The sequence below is a fragment of the Physeter macrocephalus genome, chromosome 20 (assembly GCF_002837175.3).
Source record: "Physeter macrocephalus isolate SW-GA chromosome 20, ASM283717v5, whole genome shotgun sequence".
NCBI lineage: Eukaryota > Metazoa > Chordata > Mammalia > Artiodactyla > Physeteridae > Physeter > Physeter macrocephalus.
The window spans coordinates 21424409-21444653 of record NC_041233.1 but is presented as its reverse complement, the minus strand read 5'-3'; the positions used below and the strand labels follow the sequence as shown (position 1 = coordinate 21444653).

General features: G+C 38.1%; 1 protein-coding gene across 1 annotated transcript in view; it reads right to left on the bottom strand.

Annotated features, from left to right (window-relative positions):
• Nucleotides 1-772: 772 nt before the first annotated feature.
• The window catches only part of SUPV3L1 (Suv3 like RNA helicase), a 22988-nt gene continuing 3515 nt past the window's right edge, over nucleotides 773-20245 (bottom strand). The window contains exons 2-15 of the mRNA XM_007121036.4: nucleotides 18416-18493; nucleotides 17923-18030; nucleotides 16481-16595; nucleotides 15158-15326; nucleotides 13252-13363; nucleotides 11131-11208; nucleotides 9739-9830; nucleotides 8576-8756; nucleotides 7940-8033; nucleotides 6984-7203; nucleotides 5309-5389; nucleotides 4776-4952; nucleotides 2142-2290; nucleotides 773-1485 (exon numbers count right to left, since the gene is read on the bottom strand). Coding sequence (XP_007121098.1) covers nucleotides 1050-1485; nucleotides 2142-2290; nucleotides 4776-4952; nucleotides 5309-5389; nucleotides 6984-7203; nucleotides 7940-8033; nucleotides 8576-8756; nucleotides 9739-9830; nucleotides 11131-11208; nucleotides 13252-13363; nucleotides 15158-15326; nucleotides 16481-16595; nucleotides 17923-18030; nucleotides 18416-18493 — 2090 coding nt within the window. The 3' untranslated portion in view covers nucleotides 773-1049. The remainder of the gene's footprint in view (nucleotides 1486-2141; nucleotides 2291-4775; nucleotides 4953-5308; nucleotides 5390-6983; nucleotides 7204-7939; nucleotides 8034-8575; nucleotides 8757-9738; nucleotides 9831-11130; nucleotides 11209-13251; nucleotides 13364-15157; nucleotides 15327-16480; nucleotides 16596-17922; nucleotides 18031-18415; nucleotides 18494-20245) is intronic.

Sequence of the window (20245 nt, the reverse complement as noted above, 5' to 3'; positions counted from 1 at the left end):
CTTTTTCAGATGTGGAGACCAAGCCATAGAGAGGGCAAGATTACTGAACTAACTGGTAGTGATGAGAGAAGCTAAACCAAGATCTATCCAACTCCAAAGACTACGTCCTTAAGCTCCTTTTAGCTATATCTCTAACCAAGGCTTAAAACTTTATTGGAGGGGCTTCCCTGGTGGCGCAGTGGTTGCGCGTCCGCCTGCCGATGCAGGGGAACCGGGTTTGCGCCCCAGTCTGGGAGGATCCCACATGCCGCGGAGCCCGCACCGGGGGAGGCCACAGCAGAGGGAGGCCCGCATACCACAAAAAAAAACAAAACAAACAAAAAAAAACTTTATTGGACAAGTAAAGGCCACTATGCATCAGACTGGCCTTTGGACACGGGAAGACCACTCACTCTATGTAAAATAGCCCACCAACCACTACCACTCTCTTCCCTTATTCTACTTCTTTCTAGCATTTATCTCTGAAATCACATCTATTAATTTCACATTCATTTGCGCTTCTACTATATTCCAGGCACCATAGATACGGCAGTGAATTACACAGACAACAATATTTGCCCTCACAGAGCTGACATTATTTATTTAACTTATTCCTGTCTGTCACCATACCAAAATATAATCTCCACAAGGGCAGGAACATTATCTGTCTCACTTACTGCGTATTTCCAGCACCTAGAACAGCCTCTGGTACATGGGTACAACAGACAGCAATCTGTCAAAGAATTCTACCTGTGACATGTTCAGCAAGGGTATAGGAAACTGGTCAAAACAATTCACCAAACTGATTTTATTCCCACACAGAGTTCCTTAAAGTGCATTGTCTTAGTGCTATACTACATTGTCTTAGTGTTATACTACAAATGGCCATTAAATAAATCTTTAAATAAATCCTCTAAGACACAAAACAAACAGCAGTTTAGTTATCCTTAACAGTTAATTTTTCTTAGCAAAAAAAAAAAAAAAAAGACCAGTAAATAGCAGGCAGTAAATATATATGAAGAAAAAAAGGATTTTAAAATAAATTTTTATTTGCAAAAATAAAAATAAAACTAATCTGAATCGGGTTCCTTCTTCTTTCTTCTTGTCCCTTTTGACGAAGTCCCAGATTCTATTCTTCCTTTGCCATGCTCAGTTTGTTGTGTCATCCACTCTTTTTCTAGCTGTTTCAGCATGTCTGCAGTGAGGAGTCCTTGCTGCACCAATCTGGAAGCAAGGGATTTCTCTCCTGCACCAGGGCCAAGTGGTTCAGCAGCTTTACTGCCTAAAGCTTTGGCGCCGTGATTCCTTCTAGTTTGGCTCTTTACTGTTCCTGATAAACGGGACTGGCTTTCTGCTGATGAGTTCTGCAAATTCAGCAGTTTATGTGCCTCTGAAATTTTAATCAGTTTGGTGATGTTATGTACACCATCTTGGATAATGCCATCTAATTGTTTCTGGAGATCTCGAACAAGGCTGGCATCTGGAAACATATCTAAAAACCGGTAGCTGGAAAAAAAGACATATTACATTATAGGAACAGCTCTTACCGCAGTCGCTGGACTAATCTCAATGAAGTAACTACATCTTGACACTGACTCATTCCAAATATTCTGTTTTTGCAAAACTGTGTCCAGTGCCTTTGCTCAACCTTTATTTCGGCCAACACACCTAAGGAAGATGTTGTTATGAGAGTCGGTCACTGCTCATATCTTAAATGATTCCAGTATGCTCCCCTAGTGGGACGTGCCCCTCCTTTGATAATCACTGATCTACAGCAGTGCCTCTCAAATCACGATGTATACATGAGTCACCTCAGGATCCTGTTACAATGCAGAATTTCATTAAGCCTTGGGTGGGTCTGATATTCTCTATTTTTAACAAGCTGCCAGTTGATAACAATGCTTTTGGTCCAGGGATCACCATTTGCGTCACAAGGATCTAGGGACTTTCTCACCTACCTATCTTAACTAGAATCGTAAGAACTCCTTAAGTCATTTTTGGAATAGGTATAAACCAGGCTCAACTGCCTTAATGGACAATAAACATAAAATAGAGCACCCTGCAAATATGTCCCTAATTTGAAAGAGCAAAAGACCATCATAAAACCTTTGATTCACCCTATTACTTAAAAAATGAGAGCACATACAGGAAAAAATTGGTACCTTAGCCACAGGTAAAGATCTAAGACATCATGGACAGCTTCAAGATCCATGAGGTCTTTAATATTCTTAGGTGGAAGTAACGGCCATTTAATATATCGTCGTAACCATGAGAAGGTCAGGGGCTCATTCCTGCTATACTGCCTGGCAAACTGAGAGAAACAGAAGAAACGAATTTGGTAAAACAATCAGAATTCACTTCAGTCTGTGACCAGAAACAAACAAACAAACAGCACAACAAAATGTCAACTGTGGCTATATCTCAATAGGCAGGCTGGTTTCTCTCCTTCTTTATACTTTTCTGTATTTTAGAGAACATTTAATATCTTATAAAGGTACTTTTTTTTTTTAAAAAGGGATGATTTCCTTCTTTTTTCCAAAACCAGGGCAACAATATGTACATGAACTAGCTTTCCAGGGATTGTCTATTAACTTTTATGAACAATTAATGTTCTAAGTTCTAGGCAGACAGTACCCGAAGACTCTCATTCCTTCATGCAATAGTCCTATAGCTTCAAATATGAGCTTGTATTTTTTAATATCCTCCCTTATTATAAAGAAACTCTTGGAGGTGGCTTCGTGCAAGGTTGGTCATGAGTCAATCAAACTAGTAAAGAGACTGCCTCTTTACTAGTTATATAGTTTTGGCCAAGTCACCACTGTGCTTCAGCTTCCTCATTACCGTAAGACCACCATACCTCCTTCTTGAACCACAAGACACTCTTGGAGAATATGCCACCTCCCAGACAATGCTAGGCATTATGTTGCATCACAATACACTATAGGAGACAGAAATAAAACCATGCAAGAACTATCAAGCAGAAGTTTAAAACCTTTAGCTGCAAGGATAAGGTGATTTCAAATGGTTCATTTCCTAATTAGGGAAAATTATCTCTAAATACTTAACCTAAGCAAGGTCAATACTTTAGAGAGGCAGGGCAGTTTTCAAATAATTGTGGTTAAATACTGTTACAATTTTATTAATTTCAGTCTGGTGCATTTTGCTAGGTTTAATAAATACCAAGTAGGACAGCCATGAAGAATGTAAATGTGACCACACTAACTTACTAATAAGCAGGACATGCCAAAAAGTTCTCTTATAAAGGCAGTGGCTTTAATATTTTTGGCCACAAACAACTAATGGACGCCCAATATGTAAAAGAGCTAAGCATGGAGCTGCTCAGAGACGGGGAGGGAGAGAGGCCCATGCAGGAGCCATGGAACACAGTTTCAAAACAACTTCCTAAGGGGCATCAGAGACCATCAGTGGGATTGAGCTCCTTTATACTTCAGTAATAATGGAGATCAAGAAAAAAGAAATATCTCTAGATTTCACATTTTAATCTGTAAACACAACACATAACAACTATTGACCTGTACTGTTCCAGACTCCTTACTCCTTAGTAACATGCTTCTGCTTTATTAGGGTAGCTGCTTGAAGGATGGTGTAAATGGGGTCAGGGCCATGGGCTCCAGCTCCATCCAGGCCAGTTTTTTAAGTTTAAGACTTTGTTCCATAAACTTCAACCTTATGCTAGTTAGTTCTCTCACAAACGCCAGCTCTAAGAAACAGAGCTGGTAATAGCTGGACACAGTAAATAGCTGGACACGGAACACCTCTGAGACACATTAAGGAAAAAAGAAAAAGGCAAGCTACATACTAATTCATTGTAACATTTATGGGAAAGCACACCCACCCAACAAAAACTAGAATTTCTACTCATACAGGTATGTAGGCAAATGTAACGGAAAAGGTCTGCAAGGATACACAAAGCTGATAATAGCAGTTATGCCAGAGGACTGAGACTGAAGGTGGTAGCCCAATTTAACCTTCTCTAATGTTTTAATTTTGCTCACACAAAAAAAGTACTTATGTATTATTTATGTAATTTTAAAGTAATTTAAAACATAAGCTTATAAATAGATTTGATAAGAACAGAGCTAGTATGCAGAAAGCTAACATCTATTAAGAAGATGGCAGTGAAACTACAACAATGAATCAGGAAAAGATTCAAAGAGGAGACCTTTGAGTTTAGTGGGGAGGGCGCTCCAAGCAGAAGCAAGAGGGAGAGCAAGGGCCCAGAGATGTGAGAGGACACGGCGGGAGACTGGAAGTTCAGCTTCTACGGCCTTTGCCTAGTCCCCATTTGGGTGAATCTTGTGCTCCGAAGTTAGAGATTTGTATCCCTACCCAAATGAGTTAAAAGAAAAGAGGCTGGAACCTTGGCACAAAATTCACACAAGACAGCCATCCCTGGCCCAATGCCTGATAGTTAAGAAAACTGAATACTATTGCCGCTACTGACCCCAAAGCCACCTCCCTTCCGAAACATATTACCCAACACCAATAAAGAAAAAGTTTATCATCAGGCAAAGACCCTTTTCCTCGGAAAAACTTTAATTATTTTTGTTTTAGCTTCTTCAAAAAGGCTACCATATAAGCCCAAATACAAAGCAAGACTTCTCCTTCCCCCAAAAAATTATCTGTAAGAAAAAAGAGCCATTTTTATTTAAGTTCGTACACAGTATCTCATTACAGGGTACTCTCTTATTTCTTTATTTTGAATAACAAACTATTGTTTGGGGAAAATGCATCAACCTGAAACAACTCAAAATATCACAAAGATAAAGGCTTACCTGTAACAATGAAGAACAGACAAAAGGCTGCTTCTTGTTGATAGGGGCTGTGCAGAAAACATACCTCACTCGTAGACTTAATGGAATATGCTGGATCAACTCTGCAGAAAATTTAAAATCATCCATATTGCAGACAAAATACTGCCCATCAACTTGTGAAAAGTCTACAAAAATATCCTGGGGGGGAAAAATATATTAAATTACTGGACTACCTAGCTGGGCATGAATAAAGTACTCAAGTCTATAAATGACAATCACTTTAATCCATTAACAGACTTCCAGAAAGGCCTGCTTAATTCTCTGCCTCCTCAAGCTAACAGACTTCCCCCATAGCCTTCCCGACCTGAAATACTCAGAAAATTCCTCAGGACAAAAGTCCCAAAAGATTTTGAGAGAAAGTTTCCGGTTTCAAGATAAACTTCATACACAGCAACTTCACAAAAACAGACTATCCATTCATGTCCACAAGGTTAACCAGTAACTGTCTGACATACTGACCTTTTTAGAAAAGCGATGTAAGAGTTTCTACTTACAATGAGATTAGAAAGCGTTGTGTCAGGGAGATGGTAGGCAAACATTTCAATCTGTTCAGCAGTTGGATGAAGACCAGCTGCCTTTAGTAAAGAAAAAACAACCATAAGCTTATTTTTTTTTTAAGAATAAGTTTTCTTAAGTTATTTCAAGATAAGTCCTATATTCAGGTTAAGCTATTGCCAAATGAGTTAAGGGACAAGAGTTTGAGTAAAACAGAGAAAAGCATCATACTTTGCCATTTATTACCAACTGGGAAAGCTGACGAGATGATTTAGTAAAACTAACCAAGTATACCCATTGAGTAATTAATCTTTTGCTTATATTTTAGTTATATTTCTAAAATCTATGATGATCTGATAAGAGTACCACAAATAGTTTCCGGAGTCCCAATTCTCTCCACTGAACAAAAACGAAAAAGGAAAACCCAATCACTTTAACCAGGGCAATAAAACTGCCATACATATATAAAAGAGAAAATGTCTAAATTGGAGGTCAGCTATCTCTTTACCTGTATATTTACAATGTTAAGAATTGCCCACAATAAGTAAAAGCAAGAAAATAACAGAGAAAAGGAATGGGAAAAAGAAAGAGGAAAGGAGGAGAGAGAGATGAGTCACGGGAGGGAGGCAGATGAGGAACACACGAAAGGAGCGACACAGGAGGGAGATGGAGGAGATCCATTATCAGCTGCACTCTTAACAAAAGCTCCAGAAATGATTTCAACCACAGCTTTCCTCCAGGAACTTTTCCTTGCATTCTCTCATTTATATACCCTTTTACCTGGGGTCACTAAAATCAGATGAGCCTTAGTGAATTTTCCAGGCAAACTTTAATTTGTTAACAGTTTGTTTAAAACATGTACACTTCTGACTCATTAACTACACTAACCAAAATTTAACCCTGTCCTTACTGGTTTGAAGTTGTATAGCTTAATGCTATTTTTGCCCCCAACACAAAGGTTTCTTCTACTTCCAAGCTTCTCACAATTTTCAGTCTGCTGACATAGCTGTGTGCCCATCTGAAGCAACCATGCCCCTATCCCCACCCACTGCTAGATTATAGGAAGAACTAAAGGAAAATCAGGTTTACTAAACTTGTTATATTATGACTACATTTGTAAAATCTGAATCTTTCACTTGCATACCATTCTCTAACCAAGGGGTCTCTATTAGGCCTCTCAAAAGCAATAAAGCAGGGTTTTCTCTTTATTTTTTTATTTATTTACTTATTTTATTTTTGGCTGCGTTGGTTCTTCATTGCCGTGCACGAGCTTTCCCTAGTTGCAGCGAGCAGGGGCTACTCTTTGCTGTGGTGCACGGGCTTCTCATTGTGGTGGCTTCTCTTGCTGCGGAGCACGGGCTCTAGGTTTGTAGGCTTCAGTAGTTGAGGCACGCAGGCTCAGTAGTTGTGGTGCACGGGCTTAGTTGCTCCGCGGCATGTGGGATCTTCCCGGACCAGGGCTCAAGCTCGTGTCCCCTGCATTGGCAGGCGGATTCTTAACCAATGCACCACCAGGGAAGCCCAAAGCAGGGTTTTCTTGACGTGATTTTCATGGCACAAAATTTTCTTTTGCTTATTTGTTTCCAGGTTTCTGAGGCAAAAGTCTGGAAAGTAAGTGAAGGAAGGAATGACTGTCCTCCACAGAGAAGTAGCAATTACTATGTTACACCTTACCTTTATAGGATCCACAGGCCTATTCAAGATTTCCTTTAATAAACTGAGGTCTTCTCGATTCATTGTTGTAACCTCTCCTTCTTTAAATTTTGAACTGAATCTACCAGCTCTGCCAGCAATCTGCAAGGCTTGAGAGGTGGTGATTGGTTCTATTTCTTTCTCTCCCTTTTCATTGATACTGGGCTTCATAAGGGAGTAAAAAATAATTCTTCTTACGCTTCTGAAACAGAAATACAAATGATCTCACGGACTGCTGTCTGAAAAACCATCCATCATTTGATTCATTACAGAAATGCTCACTCTAATTCTAGTTTAGGCCTACTTGCAATATTGCCCACTATTTACAAAGTAAGGTAAAAGGGTTTGTTGGTAATTCTTTTTCTTCCCTTTAAATAGCATTTTTTAACAACTGTGTACATTTACTAAAAATCATCAAATTATATATTTAAAATGGGTGAACCATATAATATGTAAATTATACCTCAGTAAGGCTCTAGAAAGTAACTTTTTTACAAATAAACCACATAAAGCCTTCTTAGGCTACTTTTAAACACTGACTGCTGTTAATGGCTTTGAATAGTTCTTTCATGCATAAAGGTACAGTTGCATTCATTCCCCAGAGAGGAATATTCAGGCTTAATATTGTTAACCCCTAAAAATAGTGGCTGGCCCCGCACGCCCAACAGGCACACACCCTTGTTGACTGAGACACTGAAAATAAAGTGAGGTCATGTAATAGGTTAGCAGTGGTAGGAAGCAGCACTCAAAAGTCCAAGTGTTATGTGATATTTTCATTTTATTCCCTCAACAGGTGTGAGCAAGATAAATCTCAGATCTATACTATAATATCCATTCTCCTAAATCAAAGTGTTTGGTCATTCTAATGCCAATTATAAGTTTTTAAATTTCCATCTAACCCACTGAATATCCATGATTATTAAAAACAGATTACTTACAAATTAAGTCCCATGCCAACTGCATCTGTAGCAACCAGGATTTTGCATGGATCATCAGGATCATTAAACTTTCTTGCTTGAGCGAGTTTGGTCCCTAAAATAGGAACAGTTTATGTTAAATCAGTATTCTCAACCTTTTACTACATCACACTAAACATACCTTGGAAACCCTTACTTACCTCCTACCCTCCGTTTTTATGGATAAAACTTTTATTGTTTCAAATTTATTTCTTTACATTCTCAAGGAGCCAGTTATCCTTTATTTCCATTCCTTTAAGTATACCCACAAAGAGCAACACAATCCTCTTATCATTTCTGAGGACACTTATCAATAGATTTCTGGTAATATTTTAAGAATATTACCAAGTTCATATTTTAATGACATTTCTGTAAGAAAATCATCAGCTCAACATTTAAAAATAGTCTAATAATATCAAGTAACAAGAGCTATAAATAATTAAAATACTTCTATCACCACAAAGATGACTAGAGAAATATTTATTTTATATGACCTATAACAAATTACACACCAAGCAACTTAATTCATATCTTTTACTGTGTTTTCTAGACATATCTCAACATAAATGGCAAAAACAAGAGATTTCATGTCTTGTCATGATGAAAGCCAATAATTACCAGGTGGGAGACTGCCATATATAACAGCTGATTCCAATCCCCGAATTTCAATCTGTCGACTCACAGAATAAATATCATTCTTGCTAAAACAGACAATGCAGTCCCCAGGCCGAAGGTTGTCTAAAGATTCTAATGCGTGATCCAGCACAAAAATGGGGGTAAGCCTCTTATAGGTTCGAACCTACAATAAACGATATGATATTGTAAAATAACATACCTAACTCAGCTTCTTCTAATATTGTGAAAAACTCACAATCAAGAGTAGCTAGAAACTGATAAGTTCCAACTTTTTCAAGAGAAAATACAGAAAAACATTTATTTTGATATTATAAATGTTACCATCCATTCTCACTGGTATTTCTAAATTAACAAAATGTTACAGAGGATTTCATAAATTTTCAAAGCACTTTCATATATATTTGATTTTTATGGCAACGTGGTAATTTCAGAAAGGTTATTAACTATTATTTCCCTTTTATGAAAGAATAAAATAGAGTCTAATAAAAGATCAGGTCTGATGAGGATTTTTCCAGTTCTAGCCTTCTGTGATTTGCCTAAAAATACAAAGTGAATAACAGCAAAGCCAAGACTAGAACCCAGAATGTCTTCCAGTACATTCCACTATCTCTCCCTGAAAGCTGAGCACAAAACTAAAGTAATGGACCAATTTAAAAATATTTCTTCATTTTATTATAGAAGTCTGGTAAAGAAAACAAAAAGTAGGATTAAATGGAAATGAGTTGCTTCCTACTCTAGAAATCTGAAAAAGGGTACAAACTATCTCTACCAATCAGATATATATCAAAGTCCCCAATATCTGACATCTGAGACTTTGAAAATCACAAACTTTTGCTGGAGCCTCCAACTTCCAACATTCCTGATTTATTTAATTCTAAAGAGTTCTGTTTAAACTCCAAAAGGTTTTGTCAAGAAAAGATAAGGAATCTCCTTATACTTTTGGAGACTTAGGGTGTGACAGCCACGCAGTCAGAACTTTAGTTCATGAGGGTCAACCAACTATGTATGATCTAGTCAACTACGAGGAAATGAAGCTAATCTTTCAAGTTCTGATTTTGCCACCATCTGGGGCCTATGAAGCCACTGCCTGGGTACTCTGGGCTATTTGCTATGCCACCTTGAGAACAAAGTGTATAATCTAGTACCTCCACATCTTCCCCAGTTGTGTACATAAGCTCGGTAACCAGGTCAATAGCAGCAGATTCTCCACACAAATGGATTTCTTCAGCACAGAGTCCTGTTAAATGCAAAATTGGCATTTCTTAAAATTTTAACGATATAAAATTAAATATGCAATACTTTACATACCAAAAATACTTTAAGTTTGCTTACCTATTGCTTTACAACTTTACCAAGTGTTTTCATATTATCTCTATGATTCTAACCTCAAAACAAAACCTTCTAGTAGACAAAAATTATCACCACTTTTATAAATCTTGGGGTTTTAAAATTGCTTTGGCCAAGGTTTTGAGTCTACTAGAGGATGAAGCCAGCCTGAACTACAGCCTGCATTTTGATGGTTAATACTAAACATTAGTCCTATACTTTTCTTTTTCAAATTAGGCTCCATGGAATCACTGAGGTGCCTCAGAGGCTGGGGGCTGGTGGGTAGAAGAAACTCCAAGCTCCTTACCCCTGAGCATATCCACTTTCATCTATTTTATATTACAGGCTTTAGTGTATACTCTTTGTTTACAGAAAGAGTTTACCTATGTTTTTAAATTTGAAAACACTTGCCCTACAACATGCTGATCAAAAATTCACTCCAATATCAAGCAGAAGAAACGTTCATTCATGTCTGTGGACCTCACTTCCAGGAGCCTATCCTAAAGAAGTAATAAAATGAATAAAAAGTTAACGCCTACAAAGATTTTTACTGCATCATTAATAATAGGGAAAAATGTTCGACTCTTTGGGACAAATTACAACTGGTCTCCCACATCCACAGGTTTCACATCTGCAGATTCAACCAACTGCGGATTGAACATATTCAATCCGCGGTTGGCTGAATTCATGGATGCAGAAGCCATCCAGCTGTAAGGGATTTGAGCATCTGCAGATTTTGGTATCTGTGGGGGTCCAGGAACCAACATCCCACAGATACCAAAGGACAACTGTGTAGTACAGTTCTTCAATGGAGAACATGCAACATTAACATGTGGTATGAAAAAAAAGTCTATGAAACAACAGAACTGAAAAAAAAAGCAAAATAAAAATTATATATTCACAAAACACCATATACATGAGAAAAAAGACTGCCATGAAACACCAAAATGTTAATAGTGGTTGTGTAAATATGGCAAGATTTGAACACTTTAATTAAGTGATTATGCTAATTTTATGATAGAAAAAATGGACTTCCCATTATTAGAACAATATTTAGAAAATTAAAGCTCACACTTAGCTGACTTTTTTGTTTGATTTGGGTCAAGAGAGAATCTAGCTGGCTCTATTTGGCAATGTCAAGCAGATAAATGCAGATAAATCCCAGTGCAGATGTCACAAAGCACAGGTTTTATAGCAATAAGACCACCAACCTAGTAGTGCTCTGGTCCAGGCCCATCCTCTGGCTGGATCTTTAATCATTTGAATTTCATCAATCACGGCCACTTCATCTTGAAATAAAAAGTTATCATGAGCAAGACAATCTATTTCAATAGTATTATAAACAAACCACAATACCAAAATTCAAGCTTTCAACACCACCATAATCATTATCATTACTTATTGGGTGCTTCGTTTCTGGCAGGCTTGTTCTAAGTGCTTTACAACTCATTTAATCCTCACAACAAACCCATTAGGTAAGTATCATTATTACTTACATTTCCTTTTTTTTTTTAAATCTCATCTTTTTTTTTAATTAAAAAAAATTGTCTTTGGCCACGCCGTGCAGCTTGCAGGATCTTAGTTCCCCAACCAGGGATTGAACCCACGCCTTCGGCAGTGAAAGAGAGGACTCCTAACCACTGGACCGCCAGGGAATTCCCCTACATTTACATTTTACAGAAGAACAAACTGACACCCACAGAAGTTAAGTCACTGGCACTAGTGTAAGATTTAAAACTGTGAAATTCAAACCCAGACCGTCTCTACGGCACTGCCTCCCAAACTGAACAGGTTCAATTGTCCTATTTTCTGCAATCTCAGAGGCAGCCTGGAGAATCTGCCTAATAAGAACACATCCACAAAGCAGTTGAAGTAGCTCCTGGGACCAAGGAGTAGATAACCTTGCAGTAAAATGAAGCACCTCAGGAATCCCGACAGGTGTCAGGAGGAGAACCGGAGAAGAACGTGTAATTCCCTGAGCTCCAGCTCTGCTCATCCTTAGGGGTTTTAAAGCTTATTATTATGGTAAAAAATACAGTGACTCATTTTATTTTCTAATGCCAAAATGCTTCCAACCATATTATTTTATTCATTTTAAGTCATATAAATTATATTTTAGTTTGCTTCCCAAAATGCCAAGGAGTTGCAAGGAGCATATTTTAAAAAAAGGAAAAATTTAATATGCCCACAATGACATTTAGCAAACGAACGAAAGCTAATTTTATACTGAAAAACCATCAGATTAGAAATTACTAGCATATCTGAGCGTATACAGACAAGATTAGAAAAGAGGGGGCAGAAGAAGGAATTTTGATTTATATGTGCTATTTTAATTTTTACAATGTATTACTTTTAGAATAAATGGATTCTTTTGAAAACTATCCATTTACTCAGAAAGTTAAGATTATGAAAATGAAAAAAGCAAGCTACCAAATAGTACATAATATATAATCCCTATTTTATTTAATATACACACCCATGATGCACACATAAGTATATGCATACACAATACAAACACAGTCTAGAAAATATACACCACAGGGTTAACACTTGTTGATTCTGGATGGGTGGAACTGGGAGATTTTTTTTTTTCCTTCTCTTTGCATTTATTTTTATGTTTTCTATAATGAAGAAATGATTGCCTATATAATAAGGAAAAAGTTAATTTTCATTTAAAGTACTTTCAAAACTACAGTACTTAAATAGAAGTTCTCTGTGGTACTATATGTAATAGTGAAAAACTTTAAACAACCTAAATATTCTTTAATAGAGGAATGAATAATTTTAGTCATAATATGGAATACTACATAACAATTTAAATGAATAAGTGTGATATATATTCATGATATATATGTAAACAGACTAGATCTAAAAACATGTAAAATAAAAAGCAAATTGTGGAATAATAACGCAATATGATAATCATGTAAATGTTTTAAAACACACAATCCACAGTATTGATAGGCAATACATAACAGTGATACTAAAAAAAAAAAAAAAAAAAAAAAAGGAAAGGTATATACCAAATATTTGATAGCAACTGGATCAAAAGAGGGGAGAGGAATTGAACAGGGAAGTGATAAAAAGGAAAATTCATACTTATTGACATTTCAGCTCTTTTAAGAGAAAAAGGGAAAGAAATTCAAAAGCAAACATAACAGAAAGTTTGGCATTTTTAAGTAGTGGTAAGTCCTGGGTATCTGCTGTACTATTCTTTTCTTTGTCTCAATTTAACATTTTTTTCACAATAAAAAACACATTCCACATGTTCATCTGAATTTTAAAATAAAAAAATACTAAACCATACAGTTTTTAAAATGGTGTATACATACAAGGAGTTGTAACACTGCACATCTCAACAGTACAAGCAACATGGGCAGCCTGTTTCCCATCTGGCTCTATTGTCACACGTTCTTCACCTGTTACCAAGTCACATGGCACACCCTAAGATGACAAAAAGAAAAGTGGAATTATTTCCACCTTGAAAACAATAGCAAAAAGAAGTTTTGGATGTTTAATAGAGTATTCTCTCCATCACATCAAATTTATTTGTCTAATAGTTGAAACAAAATATTCCCAATCCTTTAAAAAAACTTTTAATAAGAAAATAAAAGCCACTCTCTTATATAACCTATGTAAACTTGGAAACATCTCAAATCAGCTAAATTTTCAGGTAACAAAAGCATGAGAAATTGCAGCAGTTTCACTTTTTACCTTTGTACTATTTCAATAGTTTCTGTACCATTTTAGTTTATTAAAATGAAATTGTTTCTATGTTCCAGAAGAATATTATAAATAAAATTTAAGAATATAAAGACCTCCTAATATATTTCTTTGAGAAGGACCAACACAAATGCTATGGTGTATTTGAGTTACCAACAACCCCTGTCCACTCAGGACTGAGGGGTTCCCCAGGATGAAGAACATCTGATGCTAAATCAGGGAAAGTCCAGGCAAACTTGGAACAGCTGGTCTCCACAGTGGCCTGAAACTAATGAGGAAACATCAGACATATCCAAACTGAGTGACAATTTACAACACAAGTGACCTGTAGTCTTTCAAAATGTAAAGGTTATGAAAGACAAAGAAAGACTGAGGAATTGTCCCAGATTAATGGAAACCAGAGACATGACAACAAAACACAGTGGGAGACCCTGAACAGAATGCTGGGGGGGTGGAGGGGGAGGATGGGGAAATGGAGTGGTGGCAGTGTTATAGGACAGTTGGCAAAATTTGAATATGGACTGTGGATTAAATAATGGTATCCTATCGATATTAAATGTCCTACTTTAGATGAATATCCTGAGGTTATGTAAAAGAAAGTCTTTGTTCTGTGGAAATACTTTAAGTATTTATGAATAAGGAGGCATTATGTATGCAAATTACACAAATTATTCAGAACATAATAAAAGAGAATGCAAATCACCTACCAAAACTGGTTAATCTTTCATTATAAAGTCATAATACAACAATGAACTAAAATGTGGCCCCTTTACTGAAATGATGCCTCAGACCACAGGGCATTCAGTCCTTTTCTCAGTCTTTATCGTTAGTTCTAGTTGACAGCATCAAAGGTCTAATCTTAAAAAAAGGTAAATTGAATACAACAGAGTAGGTGGGTAACTCTGAGGAGACAAAGACGGGGTTCAGAGGGCGTTTCATCTGTATCAATATTTTCTTTTTCTTTTTTTTGGCTGTGCCACGTGGCTTACAGGATCTTAGTTCCCTGACCAGGGATTGAACCCAGGCCCTCCGCAGTGAAAGCACAGAGTCCTAACCACTGGACCACCAGGGAATTCCCCAATAATATTTTATTTCTTAAAAAAAGTTTAAAAAAAATAAAAGTATGGCAAAATATTAGAATCTGATGGGAGTAGGGTAGTGGACTCAGGTTATCTGAATGTTATTCCCTGCATTTCTCTGTATATGTGAAATATGCTGCAATATTGTATTTCACTCATTCTAACACACACGTTTTTTCACATTTTAGTATCTCTGAAACCAGGATACCTCTTAACAATGGATGGCATGTCAGAATTCAGTCGGCAGCATCATCTTCTTTCTCAGTTTTACATAAAATAACAGTACATCTTACACTTGATGGCTTGTTAGATGCAATGCAGTATGGCACTTTTTGTTAACAGTAAATTACTACATACGCCCTCCCCCTCTACCCCCTTCACTCTACTCTCCCCCAAATTAACAAGAAAAAGAGAGAATATTTGGAAATATACTAACAGCAGCATTACTCTTTTCGAAGATCTCATGTGCCAGTAATTTTAAAGGGCCACAATATACTCCAGATTTTGCTGACAAGTATTTCTGGATTGCATGATAAGTCTTTCCACTGTTTGTGGGACCTGAATGGAATATTATCTTCCGCTGTAAGGCTCTGGCTTCTGGGTACCTAAAACATGAGTAGGTAAACAGCTTAATTCCATTAACCTCAAAATCTTGGCAAAGGTATTAAATGAAAAAAATTCCAAGGAAACATCCTCTTAATATTCATAAGATAGCATCTTTGAAAAATTAAATGATGAGTTTCATATCCACTCTAAAATGACTGCTTTCCAAGAATAGCATTTACTAACTAGAGGACAGAAAAATCCAAATGCAAATTAATTTATTGGATATTCTTGCCACTGTACAAATCCCCTTCCCCAAGAGTTACCTAAAATAAGTTTAAACTGCTAACTTCTCCAGAGATTTGTCCACATTATTTCCACAGCTCTACATATGCCCTATAAATAAATATTCCTAGGCTTCTGAATTTCAGCACATACAATAAAATGACTGAGTCTTCTGCTTCTGGCCATGAGCACTTGCCCTCTCACCATAAACAAGTACAAAACTGGACAAAATATATACAGCAGCTGCCTGGGGACATGGACAGGAGGCAGTGCAGGACTACAAGCCCCAAAAGAAAGGAACACTTAAGAAGAGCCCTGCTGTACCCCAGTAGGGCATAGGGAGGTGGAACCCAAGCAAGGTAAAATAGTCCCACTGAGCTGAGCAGCAGAGATCAAGTTCAAAGCTGCTGAAGCAGCTGGAATTCGAAAGCCAGAGTGTGAAAGAAAAAAGGGTGCAATAGAGGGGGAGCCTTGAAGTCTGTGTGGGAGTGAGTTCCTTGGGTCCTTGGCCAAGGGCTGGGCTGAGCATGTGCAGGGCCTAACAGAGGACAGCTTGCTAAGAGTTTGAGTGGAAAGTCTCAAAGAGGTGACAAAGTGCTAGGAGATGCTGGAGTTCCAGCCACAGTGGTGGTGGCGAGAGCTCATTAATAGCGTATTCAGCTGAGACACCAGAAAGGCCACACCTGAATTGTAAGGATGACACCCTAAAGGGCTACTCTAGATCTGCCCTAATAAAACCTTAAACCAAACTTGATTAGGATTCAAGGGGAGATACCAGTTAACTGCCTGCCAAAACTGCCCACTTTTCTAGAGAAAACAAAACAATCTAGATGACTGATGATTTATCATCCAGCATACAATAAAAATATATAATGATCACTAATTTCCCAAGATTAGAAACTGCAAATTTCAAAGCCACAAATAAACTAACCAGTTAGGTGGTATTCTTAGGTCACTGATTTTACGTAGATCATCCTTACATTCCAACACAGGAAATATCTGTTTTGCATGTCTCAAGAAAAATGGAAATAAATCATCCACGTGAGCTGGAAAATAAAACATTGCATTAATATGTGCAATCTAAATGTTATCCATAACTGAACTGAATGAGAACTTTACTCTTAGTGAGCTAAATTAAGGGGACATTGCCAGAATAAAAAGAAAAACCCTAAAACAAGGAACTCTATCCTTTCCTGAGATCCTGCTTTGTCTTACATTTTCCTCCTTATTTCACTTATATTTTCCAGGAAAACAGAAAATTGGCTTTCAACAACCATGTTCCACTTCTTCTATGCAAACAGGTAAAGATCAGCTTTGATGAAAGTTAAGTTAAAAACAAAGAACCCGGGCTTCCCCGGTGGCGCAGTGGTTGCGCGTCCGCCTGCCGATGCAGGGGAACCGGGTTCGCGCCCCGGTCTGGGAGGATCCCACATGCCGCGGAGCGGCTGGTCCCATGAGCCATGGCCGCTGAGCCTGCGCATCCGGAGCCTGTGCCCCGCAACGGGAGAGGCCGCAGCAGAGGGAGGCCCGCATACCACAAAAAAAAAACAAAGAACCTGGGGGAATTCCCTGGCGGTCCAGTGGTTAGGACTCGGCACCTCATTGAAAGGGGGCCCCGGGTTCGATCCCTGGTTGGGGAACTAGGATCCGCAAGTGGCATGGTACGGCCAAAACAAACAAACAACAACAAAAAACAAAGGACCTGGGAATATACATTAGAGAGAAGGCCTGTGGTTACTGAAGAGAAATACAGGTGAAAGTATTTTTTAAACTACAGAGACCACTAAGAGACAAAACATGAAAGTGAATTGACTCCTCAGCAAGAAGTCTCCACACCTTAGTGGCTCTGATGAGGGTGGGGCTGTATCCAATTCTGCTTTGTGTCCAGGTTCTACCTCAGTGCCTGGCCCAGGGCAAAAGTCTAATAGTCAAATACTTAAAAATATAACCAAAGCCAAACTGCCCATGGGAACAAAATAATGATGTTCCTACAATTTTTTCTTTTATAGCAAGAGCTTTGTCTTAATATGAGGGAGAAACAAGCCAGGGGCAGAAACAGATGGAATCTGTTATGTATTAATTCTGTCTTGTGTGAGAGTTTATTTCACTATAGCCTGTATTACTACATAGTGAAGAGCAGATAATGACAGATGAAGACCCCAGTCTTCCTCCAGCCTACGACATACGGGTGATTTAATAACCAGTTCAGGGACCCACTACAAAAGCAAAAGGACCTAGAAGGCCTCCTATGAAAGCACTGAATTATTTACAGAGGAGATTAACAGGGCTTATTCTAAAGCAAATACGCCCTAACTAGAGAAATAAATATAGGAAGAAATAAAAAGTATGCTCAACAGGATTCTAAACACTTGCCTGCACTGAAGCAAATATCATTCAAAATAATGTGAATGTCCACATCCAGGGAATGAGACTGCATGATATAATTTCTAAAGCTTATGAAAGCTTGGTGGAAGAGACGAGCTGTGGGAAACACAAAATCAAAATAGGTAGGACTTAGTTTCCATTTAATTTCTCATTTTAAAAAATACATATACACGTCACAACTAACTCATCAAAGTGTCTTTTTCTTTTCTTGTAGTACAGCTGGTTTGTTATGATCTGGGCTAAAACTGATATTCTAGTAGAGCATGAAGGAAAGCTGAACACACAGCTCCCTTGCCGTGTGTCTGGCTCCCCAGGTACATCCTGCCGATCTCCTGCCTAGAGAGAAGCAAAAGTCAGGGACATTCTCTAGATTACAACTATGTATTAATATGTATGTCCAGGCCACACTAGGTCCCACACAATAATGACAAATCTATAATCTAAGCAGTAATGTCTCTAATGGAAATCTTATTAGCCTTACCATCAAGTCCATAATCAGCACTCAGTTTCTGAATTTCTTTTCTCTTGTAAAACTTATCTAAGATCTTCTTTACTTCATCTGGAAGAAAGATATAAAAATTTAACATATGTTTAACATTTGTTTTCCAGATAGAGAAATGCCCAAAGACCAAAAGAAACCTGAAGTCGTAACACTCAAGGCAGCAGTCTACTGAGTGTGGCAAGAAGTTGAAGGTTTTAGTTGATCACAAACTCTTTATAGTTTAATAGTGTCTAGAAAAAGTATAAAGTCAAACAATGCAATATTCCTGTAATACTGCAGAAGACTAAGCAAGGTGCTACAGGATTAGCATCACCCCTAGCCTCCATCAGACCACTTTAAGATAACCATGTTCTGTTTTGTTTACTTACAACCATTCTGAACATCAAATAGTGAGCAGCTAAAGGTATCTAGAAAGATAACCAATACTGTGAGGGCCAGATCATTATGCTTTCATGTGAATGACTAAAGGAGCCAGGGATGATCTTTAGCTTGAAGATGATTTTAGGGAGAACGGATTATACATATTTTGTTCTAGATAGCTTAACTAAAGTCAGTGGGAAGAGAAGGAAACAGATTTCAGTGTAATTTATACAAGAACTTCCTAATAATTAGAACAGGGAAAAGGGGTTGTCTCACAAAAGTGCCAGCTCGTTGTCACTGAAAAGTACTCAAGCAAGGCTTAGATGACTGTATTTCAAGGGTGACAGCAGAGAAGTTACTGTGCTATAGTGGAGGCTGAATTAGATACCTGCTGAAATAACATGCCACTATGAGTCCCTAATTTTACAGGTGAAAATACTTTAATCAAGCTGAGATTGTATTAACATTGCACATGTTAAAACACTACTGCATTACTCTGTAGAGATAAACATTTTACTAATCCAGCCATACACTCTACATTTCTGGGAAGGCAGGCCAAAACTGATAACAGTCTTTGCTCATGAAACACAGAAGGGCCAGGTGGCCTGTATTTTTGCCTCCCACCAGAGTACCAACTGCATTTTCATCCAACCACAACACACACACAACACTCACTGAAGAAATTAAGCCTGAATAAAGCATCTCACTATCAAAACTTTGTTTTGCAGAATGAGGGAATTTCAAAGTCGCTGGTTTAGCCATTAGGTTTGCCCACAACTAAATGTAAGATGCATACAAATATATCTACTATCACAGGCAGCTATCCTGATATTTCTGGGTTTCTGTTACTTTGTACCCAGTGGGTGCAACAGTTTCTTTACAACAGTGGAAAAATCAACGACAAAAAAGGCACATGCAGTTGCTTGGGGAAATTCTGCTGACCTATGAACTCAATACAAACTGAAGACATCACATTTATTAGAATTAATCCATTTTCTGTAACTAATACTCCAGTGATATGCAAGAATTATGATACTTCACTCAATGTAAAATGCTTCAGAAATATGAGATTTCTCATGCTAAGTGAAAGAAACTAGTCAGGAAGGCCCACGTATTGTATACTATTTATATGAAAGGTCCAAACAGAAAGAGAATGTGGATTAGTGGTTGCCACGGGCTGGTTAGAAGGGAGTGGGAGCTAGGGGAATGGGGAGTCACTGTTTCTGGGTATGGGATTTCTTTTGGAGGTGATGAAAATGTTCTAGGGCTTCCCTGGTGGCGCAGTGGTTGCGCGTCCGCCTGCCGATGCAGGGGAACCGGGTTCGCGCCCCGGTCTGGGAGGATCCCACATGCCGCGGAGCGGCTGGGCCCGTGAGCCATGGCCGCTGGGCCTGCGCGCCCGGAGCCTGTGCTCCGCAACGGGAGAGGCCACAGCAGACGGAGGCCCGC